Source organism: Mastigoproctus giganteus, chromosome 3, assembly GCF_048544385.1.
Source record: "Mastigoproctus giganteus isolate SK-2022 chromosome 3, ASM4854438v1, whole genome shotgun sequence".
NCBI classification, from domain to species: domain Eukaryota; kingdom Metazoa; phylum Arthropoda; class Arachnida; order Uropygi; family Thelyphonidae; genus Mastigoproctus; species Mastigoproctus giganteus.
Genome location: NC_143577.1, coordinates 86,517,855 through 86,538,175, shown reverse-complemented (window position 1 = coordinate 86,538,175; position 20,321 = coordinate 86,517,855). Strand labels below are relative to the sequence as shown.

The 20,321-nt window shown below is 38.3% G+C and overlaps 1 protein-coding gene across 2 annotated transcripts in view; it reads right to left on the bottom strand.

Annotated features, from left to right (window-relative positions):
• The window catches only part of LOC150088129 (stearoyl-CoA desaturase-like), a 28,724-nt gene extending 9,885 nt beyond the window's left edge, over positions 1 to 18,839 (bottom strand). The window contains exons 1-3 of one of the 2 annotated variants that reach the window (XM_090370581.1): positions 18,756 to 18,839; positions 8,399 to 8,597; positions 7,692 to 7,822 (exon numbers count right to left, since the gene is read on the bottom strand). In XM_090370581.1, coding sequence (XP_090226707.1) covers positions 7,692 to 7,822; positions 8,399 to 8,582 — 315 coding nt within the window. In that variant the 5' untranslated portion in view covers positions 8,583 to 8,597; positions 18,756 to 18,839. Of the gene's footprint in view, positions 1 to 7,691; positions 7,823 to 8,398; positions 8,598 to 18,258; positions 18,500 to 18,755 lie in introns of those variants that run through there. The other variant, XM_090370582.1, reaches the window with a different exon arrangement.
• Between the last annotated feature and the right edge of the window lie 1,482 nt (positions 18,840 to 20,321).

Sequence of the window (20,321 nt, the reverse complement as noted above, 5' to 3'; positions counted from 1 at the left end):
GCTTAAAGATTACCATGTAGATGTTGTGCTGCTACAAGAAACATTGTGAAGATCAAAACCAACTTTACTCTAAATGTAAATTACCAGGATACAGCCTTGTCGCGGCTATTTTCCATAAAAGCTATGGTACCACTACGCATATCCAAAATAACATCGACCAAATAGAAATTTTGGACATAAGTTCTAATGATATTTACACTACCAGGGTTGGGGTGATGGGTCTGGAAATAGTAAATATTTATAAACCACCATCTCGACCTTGGTGTAAAGAAGCCATCCAGAACGTGCATCATCCATCAGTTATTATGGGAGATTTCAAAGTAGGAGTACTATTTGGGGCTATGCTGACACTAACAGAGATGGCCTTGGTGTGATGATCTGGTCTGAAGCCGAGGACGTGTTCTTAATGTATGACGCAAAAGAGAAAGGTTCCTTTCATTCAGGCAGATGGAACAAAGATATCAACCCAGACCTCTGTTTTGTTTCAAGAGACGAGCGTGGAAGACCTTTGCAGTGTAGCAGAAAAGTTTTGAATAATTTTCCTCGTAGTCAGCATAGACCAATTCTTGTAAAAATTGGTACCGACGTTTCAAAAGTAAGATCAAAGCCTGTACCTCGTTGGAAAAGCTCACTGGGGAGCCTTCACTAATGAGGTGGATTACAATATTCAATGGATCCCATCAAAATTCTATAATTATAAGCGATTTGTTGGTTTAATATGCTTCATAGCAAAGAAGCATATTCCCAGAGGATATAGGAAAGAATACATTCCTGGTTGGAACAGAAGATGTGATGAGCTATATGAAGAATACCAACTTAGCAATAGAACAGAAATTGCTGATGAAATATTGCAGTGCTTAGACTCTGCTAAGAAAGAGAAATGGAACATAATGACAGCAGGTCTGAATTTCCAACACTCAAGCAGAAAAGCATGGACACTTCTGAGGAAACTCGGAAGTAGTATTCCCAAACATATTAATAAGAGCTCAGAAGTATCCCCAGGAAAAGTAGCCAAGAGAATTGTCAACATTTCCAAGAGACCAACCGATACTAACAAAGATGAAGTCAAAAAACTTAAGAAGGAATTAAGAACTAGACTATCCTTGGCTGAACCAACCTTCCAATTCTCAGGAGAATTTACAATCGCAGAGATATCAACAGCTCTGAAGGAAATAAAACCAGGCAAAGCAGCCGGAGTGGACGGAATATATCCAGAGTTCCTGAAACATTGTGGTCCAAGAGCTCTGGACTGGCTAGTTAAATTTTTTAATGACATCTTGCGGAATGGTAGGTTCCCGTTTTTGTTTAAGAGAACCAAAATAGTTGCCATCCTAAAGCCTGAGAAAAGTGGACCTTGCCCTGAAGAGTATCGCCCAATTGCACTTTTAAATATATGTTATAAATTAATTGAGAGAATGGTTTACAATACAATTTCAACCACAACCCTCCAACACATACCAATTGAACAAGCCGGATTCCGACCAGGCCGAAGTTGCTGTGATCAGGTACTGGCACTTACCAGCCACATCGAGAACGGATTCCAAGATAAGAAGAAGACCATTGCAGTCTTTGCGGACTTGACATCAGCTTATGACACAGTATGACGACAAGGAATGATTCTGAAATTTTTGAAGATTGTTCCTTGTAAGACCCTCGCGATCCTACTTAACAATATGTTATGCAACAGAGTATTTGAAGTACATTTAAACGGCAGAATGAGCAAGCCCTATATATTAAACGATGGTTTACCACAGGGATCAGTTCTAGCCCCATTATTATTTAATATCTATACGGCAGCTCTTCCAGCAACTGCTTCTAGGAAATTCATGTACGCAGATGGCATAGCCCTGACTGCTCAGTCTACTGACTTCAATGCAGCCGAAATTGTACTCACAAAGGATCTTCATAACCTGAATAAATATTTTCATACATGGCGACTTAAACCTAATTTAAATAAAACCGAAGTTAGCTGCTTTCATCTGGATAATCAAAGGGCTAATTATATGCCTCAAGTGGAATATAAAGGTCAACGACTGAAACACAACCCTTGTCCAAAATATCTGGGAATTATAATGGACTGAACACTGACGTATAAACAACACCTTTGTAATATTGCAGCAAAGATAAAAACTAGGAATAACATCTTGCACAAACTCAGTGGAACAGGCTGGGGAGCAAACGCAACGGTGCTACGAACATCAGCCCTTGTCCTAGTCTACTCAGTTGCAGAATACTGTTGCCCCGTATTTCTTAATAGTGCACACTCTGTAAAAGTTGGTACCCAACTGAATGACACAATGAAGACAATATCAGGCACCATTAAACCGACACCTTTAAAATGGCTACCAGTGTTATCTAACATCCATCTCCCTCATATAAGAAGAGAAAGAGCTTTGCTGAAAGAATGGCAAAAATGTCAAAGAAATCCTCAATTGCCCATACATCAGGATTGCAAACCCCAGAAGCCGGAGAGATCGAAATCCAGGAAACCCCCCCCCCATGGAAGCTAGGCGAGAAACTTATTAAGTCATATTTTAATGCTGACCAGACCTGGCGTGAAGATTGGACTATTTCAAATCCCGACCATCTGGGCTTAGTCAGTGATCCATGCAGAGCTGTACCAGGTTTCAATTTACCAAGAAAGGAATGGACATCCTTGAATACAATCCGAACAAGTCACGGAAGATGCAAGTTTTGGCTGCACAAGTGGGGAAAAACTGAAAACCCATTCTGTGACTGTGACACCGTGCCTCAGACCATCCAGCATGTCGTCTCGGAGTGTCCAAAGAGGAGATTTGAAGGTCCCATCCAAGATCTACATAGTGTTCCTGACGATGCTTATTAAGTGGCTGAATAAACTGGACATTACATTTTAATTCATCAAATGTTATCTATAATTTTGTCTGTAAATATTATTTTTAGGCTTATTGTAATTTATTTATATTTTTTGACATTGTCTGTTACAAATGTATCCTCATTTTGCCATACGAAATAATAATAATACAACGAAACGATATAAAAATTTAGTTTTAGGAAAATCAAGTCCAAACAAATGATCTGACCACTCTAGGGTCCAGACTGCAATAATATTTTATTTTTATTTTTAACATACAATATACACAACAGGCATTCGCCCAGTTAAAGTGTATAACAGAGCAAAGGTTGTACAAAACATAAAAATAAATAGTAGACTAATACACTTTGTACAGGTATGTTCGTGTCAGACGGCACCTGGGATTTCTCCCATCTCCGCCACAATGAAAGTTAATTCAAACGGGAAAAGTCCAATTCACGAAAATAAAAAAGATATTCATGACGTCAAGTCCAGCGCCATGAAAACTCGCCGAAAACAGATTGCTTCAGGAGACATCATCACACACACACACACACACACGAATTAATGAGAGCATCTTTAACCCAGAACTCATCCGTCAATCAGTCAACTTACTACAAACAGTTCTGTGAAACTGTTTTTTGTTCACAGCCATATCCAAGTCAAGCATGTTCATAAGTGCCAATGTTCTTTTTGAAGAAGGAGTTCCTGGATATCTCTAATCTAGAATTACCGATGTGGAATGTAGTCTTCTGTCTAGTAGGCACCGCTGGAGCGTAAAGATCAATATGGCACAGAAGATCCGGCAGGTAGGTTGAACCAACGACTATATGTTACAACAGTTTTAAATCAAGAACAGTTCGCCGAGTTTCCAGAGATTGAAGCTTGAAGTAGGAACAGAGATTCCGATAGAAGGTTCTATGGTAAAACATGGGGTTACGTCTGGAAAGATAGTGGATAAATTTCATCTGGAGCTATTCTATTTGCTGTATCAAGTATGCATAGTGTGGGTTCCATATAGGAGAGGCAAACTCCAGTATAGAGAGTACAGTTGTCTTGAATAGGAGCACAGAGAACTGAGGATCTTGAAATCTGTACGTCTGCCGTTTAATGAAACCAATTTGTTTGTTCGCTTGGTTTAATATATTCCTAACATGTTTATCAAACCCACATGTAGCGGTAAAAGTAACTCCCAGATCTTTAACTTCGTCAACTCTGGAAATTGGCATCTCCTTGATGTAATATTCATTAACTAAAGCCTTAGTTTAACTGGAAGCTGCAAAGGAAATAAAGCTGCATTTCCCTAGTATTAACCTCCAAACTATTCAAAGCAAACCAATCAGCAAAAGAGTTGAGAGCGGCCTGAAGGTTAACTGCATCATCTTGACTGCTGATACGTGAATATAGTTTCACATCATCGGCAACATTAGTATCTTAATACCACCTCTCTCACCTTAATACCACCTCTTTTATTCACCTTCGTTGATAAAGATGGTGAATAAAAGAGGTCCAAGAAATGATCCCTGTGGTACTCCTTTCGATGGAAAAAATTCCCTTGAAACTTCCTGTCTGATGATCACCCTATGTTTTCAATATGAAATATAACTCATCAACCAGGACAGTAAAGGATCAAATATTCCATAGCGGCTTAGTTTTTGAGCAAGTTGATTGTGCGAGACACTGTCGAAAGCCTTAGTAAGGTCTGTGTAGATCACATCAACCTGTCCTCCGCGATCGACGGTGTCTAGGACCTGTTGCCAGATAGTGAGAAGATTAGTGGTAGTTGATCGGCCCCTAGTAAAGCCATGTTGGCAGTCGCAGATGAAGTGATGAAAATATTCTATTAATCGGTGGTGAATGACAGTATCCAGAATTTTTGCCAGTGAGTTCATAAGGCAGATGGGACGGTAATTCTCTAGTGAGTGGTTTGCACTTCTCTTTGGGATGGGAATAACATTAACAGTTTTGGAGTGGAGTAGATACCAGTCTTAACGGAAAGATTGAGTATATGCAATATTATATATTTAAGTTGTGGAAAGCATTTCTTCCACAAGATAAGTGGAATCTTATTTGGGCCTGCTGAAAAATATTTTGTTAGTTTCCGAAGCGCTTGAATGATATCGTCTGTTTCCACCGAGAGATTATTCAGTGTATCATCCTTAATGACTTGAAATTGATAAGTTGAAGCAGCAGTAGCTACAGTTTTCTCGGAAAAGGAGGAGAAAAAGGTCGCAAAAAAGATCTGCTTTAGTTTTGTCACAGGTTATAGGCTTGCCATCGGAATCAATGATTCTGGTTCCTGTTCAGCAGTTATTAGAATTCTTAAGCATGTTCCAAAATGGCTTCAGGTCTCCATTTACTGTGAAACTGCGTTGAATTGATTGAATATAACGAGCGTACTGCTTTCTGATCATCCTTTTAATTTTGCTTCTATGTTCCTTGAACAAAGTCATATATGCTTCATCATGTGTCGTCCTAAAGTGTTTTCTGCACTGTTCTTTGGCTCGTATAATCGCAATTATGTCTGTTGTGATCCAATGAGGGAATCTGTTCTTGTAATTTTTACTAAGAGGTACGAACTCTTGAATGATAGAGGAGATTGTGCAAATAAGATGACAGGTGACTGTGTCAAGATCATTAATCCGTGGGAAGGAGAAACAATCAATGCAATCGAGTTCACGCCCTAATAATTGCCATTTAAAGTTCAGCTTGGCTGGGACAGGAGTAATGTATCTACTCTTCTGTGATATGTTTATTTGACAGCTTAAAGCCTTGTGATCAGACGGCAGAAATGAAACTGCTTCTAAAATAAGGATCAGCTTGGATGCAAAATTGAGATCCAGCATCGCCTTGCCTCCAGTACAAGTACCATTATACTGCTTGAGACCCAGTTCAGACATAATATCATATAACAGCTTAGTTGTAGCGGTTGTCTCTTCAATGCCTAGTGGAGAGTGTTGAGTATTGAAATCTCCAAACAAGTACACCTCATCCGACTGGTGAAAAAACGTTTCAAACTCACAGAGTGCTTGCGACAGCCTCTCCATAAGAAGAAGATCGACCGGGGGCGAAAAGTAGATAGCTGCAATGAGAACAGTTTTGTTATGAACCTTCAGCTGACAAAAGATTCCTTCAATGTTGTGGAAAGTCCTGTGCATTGTAACTGCAAATTGGTTTGAGATAATAATCGCGACACCACCTTCCCTAGATCCCCTGTCTCTTCTGAGGACAGTATAGCCCACTGATGCCACTTCCGAATCCAGAATTCCATCGTGTAGCCATGTTTCTGTGAAGATATATACATCAAACTCTAGGGAGCAAAGCGAGATTCTAAATTTGTCAATTTTATTCACTAAACTCCCACAGTTCTGATAATATATGTGAAGAGACTGCCGACAGACATCATCGGCTCTCCCTTGTATGGACAGAAACAGTAGAGGCTTGGAAAAGAAGAGGACAAGAGTTGTTTGTGCACCGTGATTGCTAACTATCATTCTTCTCCACATTATTCCTACTCTTGTTGTAGATTTTAAATGGTCTCATTATTAATCCTGGAGACCAATACAGAGAATTCACTAGTTTACTTTCGTCCAATGTATTGCAGGTCACCAGAAAAGAAGCGTAGGATGGATGTTTAGTTCTAAGTGCACGAACTACAGCTACCACTCCGATTTCGTTTCTGATGAATTCATGTAAAACTTCCACCTTTGTATGTGGACTGAGCCGGGAAATAAATAGCTTGGATTTGCGTGGTACTACAGTGAGTTTGTATTTGCCTTTGAATAGACGATCCTCACATTAATTCTTCTACCAGTTGTTTCACTCTTCTACCAGGTAGAAGAGTGAAGAATTGGCTGCACGATAATGGGCTAAAGAGGTGTTGCTATCAATTAGATCCTTATCATTCTCCTAAGTTCTTCTACCAGTTTTTTGTTATCATTCCCGTGAGTTCTTCTACCGGATTTTTTGTTATCATTCTAGTGAGTTCTTCTACCGGATTTTTTGTTATCATTCTAGTGAGTTCTTCTACCAGATTTTTTGTTATCATTCTAGTGATTTCTTCTACCGGTTTCGATGTGTCTGTCCTCTGAGCTGCCGACGTCGAAACAGCGAATTGAATCGCTGCCAATACTCTGCTCTCTTTCAGATGAACTTGCGTCAAGACGGCATGGACAAAAATCCTGGAAACCCAATAAACAACGGTCAACAGTATTCCATGATATATAGATCTATCACCAGGGCCAAAGATTGGATACACACCTCATTATTATTATTTTTTTTTCACTAAAACGCATATTTTCCAAATGGGAAGGTGTTCTAAAGTTTTGATAGGATAACGCATTATTGCGCGGGTATTATTTAATTACTATTCTTTTCGATACCAGTACACTTTTATGAAAAGAATGATGAAAGATAGATTAGAAATAACCGTATTTAAATATTTTGCTGATTGTAACAAAAATTTTAGAGAATAGATAGTATGGTTTTCATGGTCATACTCCCGATTACATGTTCTTCTCCCCACCTTGTCTGCTGCTTATTTCAAGAGAACCGTGCCATGACATATTTTCACTGTATTGTTTATAGAGTCGTCAGTATATCTTGTCTGAAAACAGCACACGTGTTCTGGCGGTTTCCTTATTTGCGAAATGGAATGAAAAATCCAGCTTCCGTTAAAGGAAAAAAAAACTTGAAACACTCATACAAGACCAAATAAGTGTGTTTCATCATGGCAAACCCTTAATCTGTTATGGAGGTCAGGTTCGATCCCAGGTCTTTTTCAAATAGTGCGATCAAAATACGGTTGTCATTACGAAAATCAGAAAACACTACCAAATATTGAGAGTAAAATCCTTACCTGGCCAGTGGTGGTGTCAAGAAGCATCAACAGCACTCTAAGAGGAAGTTTAGCTTTGTATGATCGATGAGCCCACAGACGATGAGCACCTGCTGTTAAACCGAGTAATCCCAAAGAGCCGTAAAAAAATGCTAAGACAAAAGTGTGTATCGAATTAGTAATTTCCAATATTACATGACTGAAACAATGAATCATATTTATAATCGGTTTATACTGTATATAAATAGATATCCTTATGTTGAATTTCTGATATTCGATATTGGATATGCATAAATTGTGTTTAGTCAAGCTCTTATAAATATCAATAAATATTTAAGATTTTTTAAATTTAACAACTGTTTAGATGTTTAAATTTTTACTAAAAATTAGCTTATTTTATCCAAGTTATCAAAAAAAGTATATTTGAAACTGGTAGTATTTCGAAACGTCCTACCGATGTCACTAAGGAATAACAGGTTATTCCTTAGCGACATCATTACTTCCTAACAACAACAGGTGTTAGGAAGTAATATGCAAAGACGTGCAGGAGGATTAAGTTCGAGATTCCCAGCACAGAGACGGAAATTCACAGGGATAATGAGAGCAATAATGCGAGAATTGTCTCAGACAAAACTGCCTGAAAAGAGAAGTAAAAAGAATACTAGAAAACTTTAAAACAAAAATAAGATATACTAGAAAACTTTAAAACAAAAATAAGATATACTTACAGAAAACTGTTGTTTGCCACTTTGCACTTTTAAACGATAAATACACAGCGTAGACCAGACTCAAGTGAAGCAAAAAGAAGGCTACAACGTTTGGAAACCATAATATCTCACATTTCTGCACTTTTCGAATAGGAATATTTCGTTCGTTTTGGGAGTTGACCTTGAAATTTAGAAGTACGGGCATAGTGGTTTATTTTATCTGGAAGAAATAGGAAATATCATATCGATTGATATAAGGGGTTGATCGAAAAGTTCTAAGAACTAAATTCACCATAATAAGTTAATTTTTATTCTTAAATGTTTACGACGGTCTGTTGTTAATTTTTAATTATGAATTTTTGTTTACACAGGTGAAATATGAACGAATAAATTAAAATCACTGTGTGATCTAGTTTTTTTTTTAAAGAAGTGCGAAACCCCCAATCACTTCCTGAAAGAAATGTGCTTTGCCGATTCGCACTATGTATGGAGAACTTGGCTGCTATGTATGGATAAGAGTTCCCCAATAGGACCCAAAGGACTAGATGTCCAACTGAGGAGATTAATCTTAAATTAATTTCGCTATTATAGCCAAAAAAATTTTAAAAACCGCAAGATGAAGTTATAGGAACAAGACAAATAATCAAAAAATTTGAGAAAGAATTTGAAAATATCCACAAGCATTTTTGTGATATTTTTTTCCTTTGACTCTTTTTCTTTTTCTTTCAAAAAGTTTAACTCTTTGAATTTTGACTTAGAACTTTTGGCTCTAAATTTTGTACTTTGATGTCCAGAAAAGTTTTCTTCAGGAAAAATAAAAATAAGAGAGTAGAGTTATCGAAACAGAATTTGCAACTTGTTAATGAATTCCTATGCTTTTTTTTTATTATAATGATATGCCAACAACTGTTGAAGTCATAATTTTATTATGGGACGTATAAATTTTATGCAGTTTTAAAAAATACTTGCTATAGTTAATGACAGTTCATGTTGTTAATTACAGTATGGTACGCGACTGCAACAGGAGATAGAAATTTGTGCAGATGGGCTGAGAAGTGGCAACCGAAGTTTAACCTTGACAAATGCAAAGTACTGTACTGCATATGGGTAGCAGTAACCCCAACCACAGAGTAACGTACCAGCTGTGTAACTGTGTGGTATACACTCAGGGTAGTGGAGAATGAAAAACACCCAGGGGTAATTGTGAAGTCAGATATGAAGTTTTTTGACAGTGCAGACAGGCTGCAAGAGTAGCTCATGAAGTCTTGACAATGATATATAGGAATTTTTCTAGCAGGGATAAGGAGGTGATTATCCCCTTGTATAAGGCAATGGTTAGGCCACACCTTGAGAACGGCATACAGGTCTGGAGGCCCTTTTTGGGAAAGATGTTGAGTTATTAGAACGAGTACAGAGAAGGGCAACGAGAATAGTGAGTGGAACAAAGGGCTGCTGTTACAAAGGTAGGCTTAAGTTCTGCAAATTGCAGCGTCTGGAGACTAGGCACCTGCGACGTGATCTGATTGAAGTGTATAAGGCCTTGAGTGGTTTGATCAAGCGCAATGCTGACGGGATTCTTTCTCTTGCTCAGATTCCGCACTTGAGGGGACATAAATTCAAATTGAGGAAAGACAATTGTAGAATAGAGGCCATTCCATGGTGTTAAAATCTGCGGAATGCTCTTCGAACCATTTTCTAGTCACCACGGCTCTGTGCAAAGACTCACTTTCCTGCTGGAAGAGTCCATTACCCTGTGGGTGCATGATGACCATGAAGGGATGCAGATGGTCTGTAAGGATGGACACGTAACTTGGACCATTCAGAGATGCGTCTAGACGTAGCAGTGGTCCCAACGTGTGCCAGTTGAGCACGCCTCAGACCATTACCGATCGTCCAACTGCCTGAACAGTTACTCGATGAATGATGGGCGCATAGCTTCGTGCGGTTTCTGCCAGATAGTGCACCCTCCCGTCCGCTCGAAATAACTGGAAACGGGACTCATCTCCAATCATCCAAGGTGCAGTGCCAATGTTCTTTCGCTCAGTAGAGGCGTAGAGTCCGTCCTGTGTCCTGATGTTAGCAACGGGACTCTGGTGGTTCGGCGGCTCCCATAACGTATTGGGGCTAACGATCGCCTAATGTTGTTGTTGTTGTTATTTGGTTTTTAGGAGCATTAGCAACTAAGGCCATATTGCTCCCGGATATGCGGTGGTCATTCCCTGACCTTTCCGCATCTTCCGTATTTGGTGGTGACGGGCTCGAACCCCGGTCTAATCAAGAAGCATGTGCTACGCACTGCTGCTCCTTCCCACATGGCTACGGAAACGCCTATCGCCTAATGATCTTGGTGGAAACGTTTCTGGCACCTCCCTCGCTGAAGTCGGCGGTTATTTGTGCCGGTGTCGTTGGCTGAAGCAATGCGATACAGTCGTCGACCGTCGAATGCCAGGTTCACCCACCACCTTTCTTCCGATACACTCTTGATACTGTCGATCGGGAATGCGCAATTTCTGTACCACCTCCGCGATAGAGTGAACCATGCGTCGGGCACCTACTATCATCCCTCTTTCAAAGTCTGTTAACTCACTACGTTTATCCATACTGATATCGAATTACCGTCTACGTGAATGTAGTGATGCTGCGTACCTATATACCTGCCAAGCGGTGGGTTCGTCCACTAGCCAGAGGGATGACAGCGTCGCGTTGCCCAGGAACCAGGTATCCCATGAATTGGGTCCTTTCTGTGTACCAGTGCCCAATTTATGATAATCAGAGAAGTGTGCTGATCTCAGTTAAGCCCAATTCCACGTAATCAGGAACATCTACTCATCACAGAGATTACAAAGAATTATAAATATTATAAAGAATTTACAAAATATATAAAAATAGTATTTGAAACTAGGGGAAATAATATTAGAAGCCGCCTTCAGAAGTCTCTATTCAACCAAATCTAGCTCCATAGCAGCAAAAGCAAAATCCACGTGACCACCAAACTCTAGAGTAATCATGACAGACACTCCTTATTCTTCGTATTTGATAACCTGTGTAACCCCTGTTATCCCCAGGGACCAGCCCCTTTAATTCCCGGCCTTGACCTACCGAACTTGGCTTCTGGGGGGGGGGGCTCTGTAACGTTTGTGAGAGTATGTGAAAAGCGAATAATTCTGTACGTGTGCTTGTAATACATGTATTATATCCTTTTTTTTTGCAGAATAATTGGGTGTGCTCCTCCTCCGGGGTTTGAAGGTAGGTGCGTGTGTTTGGGGCATAAAGTTCGCTCCACCCTGCCACCTTCGCTCAGATCCTTGGGTTTCTGGGCGGGAGACTAATTGTGGGCCATGCGTGCACAAGTATGACTGAATAATCTAGTCTTTGGGTGCGAGTGGGTGTTAGTGCTGGCTGCTGGGCGTGTAGGGCGTCTGGGCTTCCTAGCTGAAACTCCTGAGTGAATGTGGAATGTTAACTTGACCTGAATAGAAAAAAAATAATAAATAAAAAAGAATATGTATGTCGTTCAAATTCTGAGCGCTGTAATGAGTGAGATAAAATACGTTTTGTAAATGCGAACAAGTTGACTGTCTCATAAGTGTGATATTGTGCGCTCATAATTATACGTAAAAAAAATAACGTATATCTGCAGGACAAGCCTTGTAAGTATAGTATGACCCATAATAACAACAATTGAACACACCAACCGTCTATGACTGAAACTTTATTAAAATAATCAAATAAGCCAGGATAAAACTTGTTGTAAAAATAAAATACACCGACTGTAAAGTTAAAAACGATAAAATCATAGATAAAAACAACAGTAGCTTTCAAAGGCGACTGCCTCCATCATGAACAAAAACACTAAACCGCCGTTATGGCACATACTTAAATGACATCATCAGGATCAACGCTTACAGCACGTGTTAACGGGTGGATATTATTCTCCACACGTGCGTAGTGGAGACAGGAAATATATATTTTATCTATCATTTTATCGCTTTTAACTTTACAGTCAGTGTATATAATTTTTATTTTTACAGCAAATTTTTTCCTATCTTACTTTATTATTATATTAATTAAGTTTCAGTCATAGACGGTTAGTGTCTTTCATTGCAGTTATTATGAGACAGATCTATTCCAACCCTAGAGGCTTATTTGAAGAATAAGCCTCTAGGGTTGGAAATAATAATAATAAAAAAAGGCCGTGTTCTGTAGTAATAATAAAAAAGCCATATTCAGGATTTGGTTTGTATGAAAGAGGGAGCGAATGTGAGGAAACAAATTTAAAAAACTTTGAAACGTCCTGTTTACTTGTTTTTCTGCCAGATGTGGGAATGTATGTTGTGTATGTTGCGAATAATTACGAATAAACATTGGTAGAGGGAGATTTGTACATATGCTGAAGATCAAATACTTCGTGCTATACAAGTATGTCCGACCAGAAATATCAGAAGATTTTTAGGTGTGGCAAATCTTTTATCTGCAAGCGTATGAAGGAGGAAATTTTTTTATAATATTAGAAGCTACAGTACTTAATATCCTACATGGGTTTAAGGTTGAGAAGACAGACTCATTATGAGGAATGCAGCGAAAAGCACGTTGGACAATCCCATTGTAAGCGCGCTTAAGGACAGTTATTCCGATCCACCTGGAGACAGATGCAATCCTATTGAACTGAAGAAAACAATTCCTGTCATAAAAATAAAACGGCACCGCGGGATAATACCGCCACTAAACGGACAGCAAATTGTACTAAACTAATGAGTAAGACGTGTAAGCCCAAAAAGTCCTGCTGAAGGGCATGAGCCAAAAGCAAGATTCTTTCCTCTGCTAACCATTAATAAATTTCCTACCGATTCGATTAGTTTGTTACCAAAACCGCGCGCATCCCAACTAACGGATCTGTTAGGGATGCATAAAGTGTCAGGGGATTCCGGTAAAATTCTCTGGAGACTTCGTCCCCAGAAAGCGTCGCTAGCAACTAAAGGGATCAAAAGACGTTGGAACCGACAGCCTCTGCTCCACTTTTGCTCAAAACGTCAGGAGCATCTGCAATAAGCTCCACTGCTACAATAATTCTTGTTCCTCCTGGAATTTGTGATTATTTGCCTTACAGAAATCTGGATGTCTTTCAATAAATAGCTCGACACGTTGTTCAGAAACTAACATTATCATGCAGCTACTAATGATCGTATGGAAGAAGGGGGGGGGGCATTATGGTTATTATCATCGTAATTTTTCTCTTTCCTGCCTGAGGAACAACAGTTCTGATCGCTTTGAAGCTTTGTGTGCCAATGTTACATGTGGAAATCATCAGATCCAAATTTGTTTAATTTATCTCCCATATGATCATACAGACGACTCTAGGGATGAATTGCAGTCATGGCTCGTGACCCACCTCACCTCTGATAAACCCGCCTTTCTTACAGAGGACTTCAATATGCCCAACCCTAGACACTCTGAAGTTAGACGAGACTTCATTACCTCCATCGAAAATTTAAAGCTGGATTTCCTTGAATCACGACCTACAAGGGGCAACCAGTAATTAGACCTAGTATTTCATCGCATTGCAGATTTGAGGCCCACGATACCGATCTTCACTTTTAATTCAGACCACAAGCCACTCACCTTTTCTTTTACGTTCCCCTCGATGCGTCCTAAGGATGATGAAGTCCTAACCAAAACAATTTTCTCAGTTAATTTCATCAAACCAGATGTCATAATGAGTTTTCTCACCGCAACCGACTGGGAAGCACTTTCCACCCTCGAAGAATTGTCTTGCTTCCCTCCTGATGGCAATGAAAATATAAGGAGCTTCAAAAACCGTCAATATCTCTAAATGGACAAAACCATGATTCTCAAGAGACCTAAAGCCCGCTTTTCTGGAAAAGCAACGTGCCTTCAGGAATTGGAAGAGTACTGGAACCACAAGCGATTTCATTAGCTTTAAAAAAAAATGTGCATTTTTTCTGAAGAAAAAAAACGACACGCCAACGATAGATACAGAGCTAAGAGGTTAGTATGCTCAAAGTGGCGGTTTGTAAAGCATTATAAAAATATTCAGATGGATGACAGCGTTTTCATTGAGTGGGTAGACAATACTTTTGGTGAGTGTCATGTAAAGAAAGAAAGAAGCGAATATTCTTATCTCATTACGTGATTTGACTACCCTGTCTACACTTAACATCACGAAGGAGAATCTGATGAAAGTAATAAACGAGTTGCAAAACAAGACTACCGTTTGGCCCGATGGATTTCCCTTGTTTATTATTAAAATATCCTGTGTCTTCATTGTGGATGTTCTTTTACACATCTTTAATGCAATTTTGCGAACTCGTTGGTGCCCCAGATTTGGAGACACGTTACTTCATCAAACATTTCAAAGAATTTGAGGCCAAAAACTGTGAAGAAATTTCGTTCAATCTCAATGGGCTGTTCACCCCTTAAAGTTTTCGAAAAGAACACTGTTTTCATCAGAGACCTTGCCACTTCACTCCGTGGTCCCTGGGAGATCTACTCTTAGGAAGCTTTCATTCAGGAAGCTTTGAATTCTCGAACACAGCTCGACATAATTTTTCGTGATGAATTTAAATCTGCATATGATAGGATTTTGCATCATATCTTTACTTAACATCCTGCAGAACTACTTCAGGAACTCTGATAACCTCCTCACTATACTCAATAAAAGTTTGCAGGAAAGACGGCTTCTTGTAGAACGCAATGGTCTCTAACGATACTTTACTGTGTTCATAAGGGTTCCACAGGGTGGCATTTTGTCAGCAGCACTGTTTGCAGCTGCTCTGAAACCTCTGCTGGGAAATTTCCAAAACATTATATCGTACGCCGACGATCTGATGCTTTACATTGTTTCAGTTCAACCAGACCAAGCGCTCTCAAACACATCTCTGAGATAAACACCTTTCTTCAATACCTCGGACTCGAGGTAAACGCCGAAAAATCTGCCTGGATGACTTTTACAAAGAGGAGAAGAATAAATCCAATGCGCTTCTCTATAAACGGGCATCAAATCAAACTTGTCAATTCCTACAGGAGTCTAGGTTTTCTCCTCTCTTTTCTGGAGCACTTCAAGGAAGCAAGAAACAAATTCTTCGCAGCCCTTTGGTCTGCTCCACAGGAACTGGTTGGTTACGGCTACAGCAAGGTAATAACTAGATTTGTCCAAACTTGTGTTGTTCCAGTGGACCTCATATATTTCAGCTGTCCTGGTGGTGACGTGGATTAGCAACTTAGGCAGAGATGCAAACAACAGTATTTGTCTTTGAACATAAGATCTACCTTTACCTCTGAGTTCTTGGAGTCAATTTTTTGAGGGAACAGAAAGAAAGTAGTTGCACGTGATCTTGAACGTAGCACATTCATTTTTCATTTATTGAGTAAAGCGGCCCCTAGCCAAAAAAATCTGGCAAATCCGCCATACATATAGAAATAATTAGATAGTATGAATCAGAGCTGTGCTACTCAATATGTTCTACGTTGATAATAATATTAGTAAAATAATAAGAGGAGTATACCTCAATATAGTGCGTAGAACCCTTCCGTATGATACCCTCCAGCAATTAAAACGGAAAAACCGAAAAAATCGGCAAACTTACCGGTACATTAGAGTAAAAAATAAATAATTAAATAATCAATTTAACACAATACAAATCAATTTAAAACAATTAAAAATAAAATTAACGCAATTAAAAGAATCAAACGAAAATATTCAAAACGATTTTCCTTCCTTACTAACTTTCCTTCCTTACTTATTAGACAATAAGATTAAAGATAATCGATCTTTTGTAGGTGAACGGGTGATAGCTATTATAATGTAGAAGCATACCGGTGTTTGTAGGTTTTCGATAGATGCTAAATTGTATTCTATTCGAGTCCCGGGTAAGCGTGAAATTTAGAAAGTTTAATGACTTAGTATCCGTATCCTCCCTTTCCAATGTAAATTTGAGTCTAGAATGAATATTATTAAACGAATGTAAAATGTCTTGGATAGTATTACTATCGGTAATAACTAGAACATCATCTAAATACCTCCCATAGTATGTGATGCGGGTTCGAAAAGGTGTCAAATGTATCTGCTCAATCGTTGAGAGATAGATCTCTGACATTAAGCCACTCAGGCTCAAACCCATTGGTAATCCAAAAATTTGTTTGTACACCTTGTTTCGAAAGGTGATGTAGTTAGCCTCAACTAACAGTTTAATTAAGTGAAAAATTTCCTTAATAGGTAGCTTCGTATAATTAATCGGTGTCGAGTTTTTATTTAACATATCCCAAATAATATCTAATGTGTATTCAACGTTTACATTCGTATATAATGAGGTAACATCTAGTGAGAATAAATTGTCATTGTCGCCGAGTCTACAGTCTTTCAGCGTATTAAATAATGTATCGTAGTTCTTAATCTCAAATTGTATTACCTGTCTAAAGGGTTTTATAATGTTATACACATGTGTGGCTAAGGATGAAAATGCGGAGTTCCTGTAGGAAACAATAGGTCGAATAGGAAACCCAGTCTTGTGTAATTTTACTTGACCGAAAAGTGCAGGAATATTGTATGTTCTGGACTTCAATTCCTTTAACTGAACCATGGTAATGTAGTCGTTTTTTCGATACGTGGTTAACGTTTTATTGTATCGATTGACCAAATTGGTAAACAGTGCCGGGTCTACTTCACGATATGTGGAGGTATCTGACATAACAGAATCTAACTTATTAATATAATCAAGTTTATCTAGTATTACCACTGTATCTCCTTTATCTGCCCTCTGTATAATAATGTCCTTATTTCCCCGAAGCTCTCGTAAAGCTGAACTGTCATGTGTATTCAATTTAGGAAGTCGCGTTTCTTTTATGTTATTCACTACTTGGTTAACTTGTTGAATAAATACATCTTTTTGTGGAACACTACGAAGTCCAAATTCAATATCAATTACGCATTGTTTTTTAGGCAGTTTTCGAGGTGGTAAATTATAATTTAGTCCTTTGGATAAAAGCGAAATCTGGTCCTGTGATAGTGTGAAAGGTTTGTAACCTGTTGATATGTCGGTTCGTTGGATAATTGGTGAGGGGGTGTTCGTGAACTAGCTGACATATTCTGTGGTAACACGTTGTGTGTCTGTGGGGGGGATGTCACCCAACTCGTATGAACTTGGTCGCAATCCCGCGACAATGTGTTAGAATTCGCATGAACGTGTCTTGACCTATCCGATAATGTTTGCAACTTATTAACGTGTCTGTTTTTTATTTCTGAGGCCTGTGCTTTCCGTCGCAAATCTATGGAGGTCTTCAATATAGACCAATCGTTCGGATGTAGATAATTTTTTAATTTATCGCGAAGCTTCCTAACCTGAGAAAGGTATTTTTGTTTATTCGAATAACGAGATTTTAAGGCAAGCTTGACGATATTACGCGAGATCGCCAGTGTTAGTTGTTTTATGCCTGATATTTTTTGATTTAAATTTACCCTGGCAAACTTCGGAACGATGTTGTTTTGAAGGCAATATTTTAGGAAAGAAATATGGTAACTTTGGGCCGAGTACCTTAGTGTAGATTAGTGTAGATATGAGGAAGGAAAATCGTTTTGAATATTTTCGTTTGATTCTTTTAATTGCGTTAATTTTATTTTTAATTGTTTTAAATTGATTTGTATTGTGTTAAATTGATTATTTAATTATTTATTTTTTACTCTAATGTACCGGTAAGTTTGCCGATTTTTTCGTTTTTTCCGTTTTAATTTCTGGAGGGTATCATACGGAAGGGTTCTACGCACTATATTGAGGTATACTCCTCTTATTATTTTACTAATATAGAAATAATATAGTACAGTATACAATTATTTAAAATACAAATTTCACATTCACATTAAAAATCACCTATACTGTGCAATGGTCATCCCCTCAGCTACAAAACACCAACCTGGCAAGTAGGCTACAGTAGAAACCTATGAAGAGACACTGTCCACAGATGAGCACAAGCATCACATCCTAGAGTTTGATCATCGCAGGTTTTCTCCAAAAGGCAAAGAGTTCAATGAACAGTCATCTACCAGCAGTCAGAGAGGAGAGCTTAACAGAAGTTACTCATATTAACCAGCAAAACCAAGCTGGAAGAAGGTGTTATTGCAGGTTCAAATCTAAGAAAAACAACAAAGACTTCTTGCCAAAGCAGTTGGCAAGAAGCCTTAGCTGTTGCTAAGGCAGAAGTGGACACCCACCCATTATGGAGCAGAGTACCAACATCCTATCCACCCCTGCAAAGAATTTTCTCTGTTCCTATTTAAAAAATAACATACTGTTCCATGGAAAAGAGGGTACAGTCTACCAATTCCTCCAGCAATATTCAATATTTATTCGTACTTTCTTAAACGTACCTTTGGTTGCGAGTCCCCGATTATATTCCGAAGTGTTTTACTGAGGTTAGCCAACTGAACCTTTAAAATTTCTGGATTTTCAGAGCTTCTTCTGTGCTAAAATAGTTTTCGTTCGTCTTTAATAAACCTATCTGCTTTTCTGAAAACACCATCACGTCATACGGCACGTGATTCTCATTTTATGATGATATCCATTAAAACTTTCGTTGTGCGTGAATGAAAACATACTATTGGATAGCTTCCTTTTAGTTTCCTTATAACGTGCAGCAATTAATTTTATTTGAACGCAATAAAAATAGCTTTACAAATAAAATTTAACTAAATATCTTGGACCCAGCCACAACTTATGAGAGTTTCTTATTTTTCGAAATTTTTCCTACTATCATAAATTAGTGTCTGCTATTTTATTTATTTATTTTTTTTGGTTAGCGCATCTGCTTCTGTGGCCATATTGCACCTCCCAAGGTTTTTGCATTTTCTACTCTGATCCAAGCCCGAGGCGCGATTCGAACCCGCGACCTTTGGGTTGCCAGGCAGGCATTTTACCCGCCCGGTCTGCTATTTTATGTTTCTGAATATACACTGAGTCGGCATTGCACTACCAACGCCCAACTATTACCTGTTTATCGTCAACTTTTGTCTCCCTACTGCCAGTACGCGCATTGGTTGGTTAGTTGTAGATGAGTTTTTCAGGCGCATCAGTAACTTAGGCCATATTGAGCCGGATGTAATATGTCTGTAAATTGCGCGTGTTCTGTGTGTGGGTGACTTGCTGTTTGCTGAGCGAAAAACAAAAACGACTGCAGTTTTTACAGGAGGAAGCAGCTATCTTCAAACTTATGGGTGATATTATAGTTTCACGTTTATAAAAAGGACTGTATTTAAAGACTTTGTATATCCTTATGATGTTGTTCGTGAATTTGACGGGGAAAAGAAAGATAAAGGACTCTTCTCACAATTCGATTCTTATCAAATATTCAATGCTGTAAATTCAATGTTATCTGAACTGAGATCCATGTTGTTAGACCAAGCACGTGCTCATTTTTATTATTAGTTTCCATTGTGCATATTGAAGAGAGAGCGGTGTGTAAAGATTTTATCAGAATAATTGTAAATAATTTTATTAACAGTGTTCAATAAAAGACTTCGTTCATTTTAATTCTGTGTCTTCATTAAAAATTATATTGAAAATCACTTTCAACTGACAAAATACCATTGGTTATAAATATTGTTCATGAATACTTTAATACTTTTGATTTGCTCATGAATACTTTAAAAAATACCAACGGTTAAAAATATTGGTTATGAGTACTTAAAAAAATACCATTGGTTAAAAATATTGTTCATGAATACTTTAATACCTTTGATTTGCTCATGAATACTTTAAAAAATACCATTGGTTAAAAATATTGGTCATGAATACTTTAATTATGTTCAAATAATACCATTGATTTCTTCATGAATACTTTAAAGTAAAAACAACAATTCAAAATAGCACTAATTAATTTATTGCCTAAAAATAACATGTTTAAAATAGTCTTCTCATTTAAAATTCTTTTTAACATA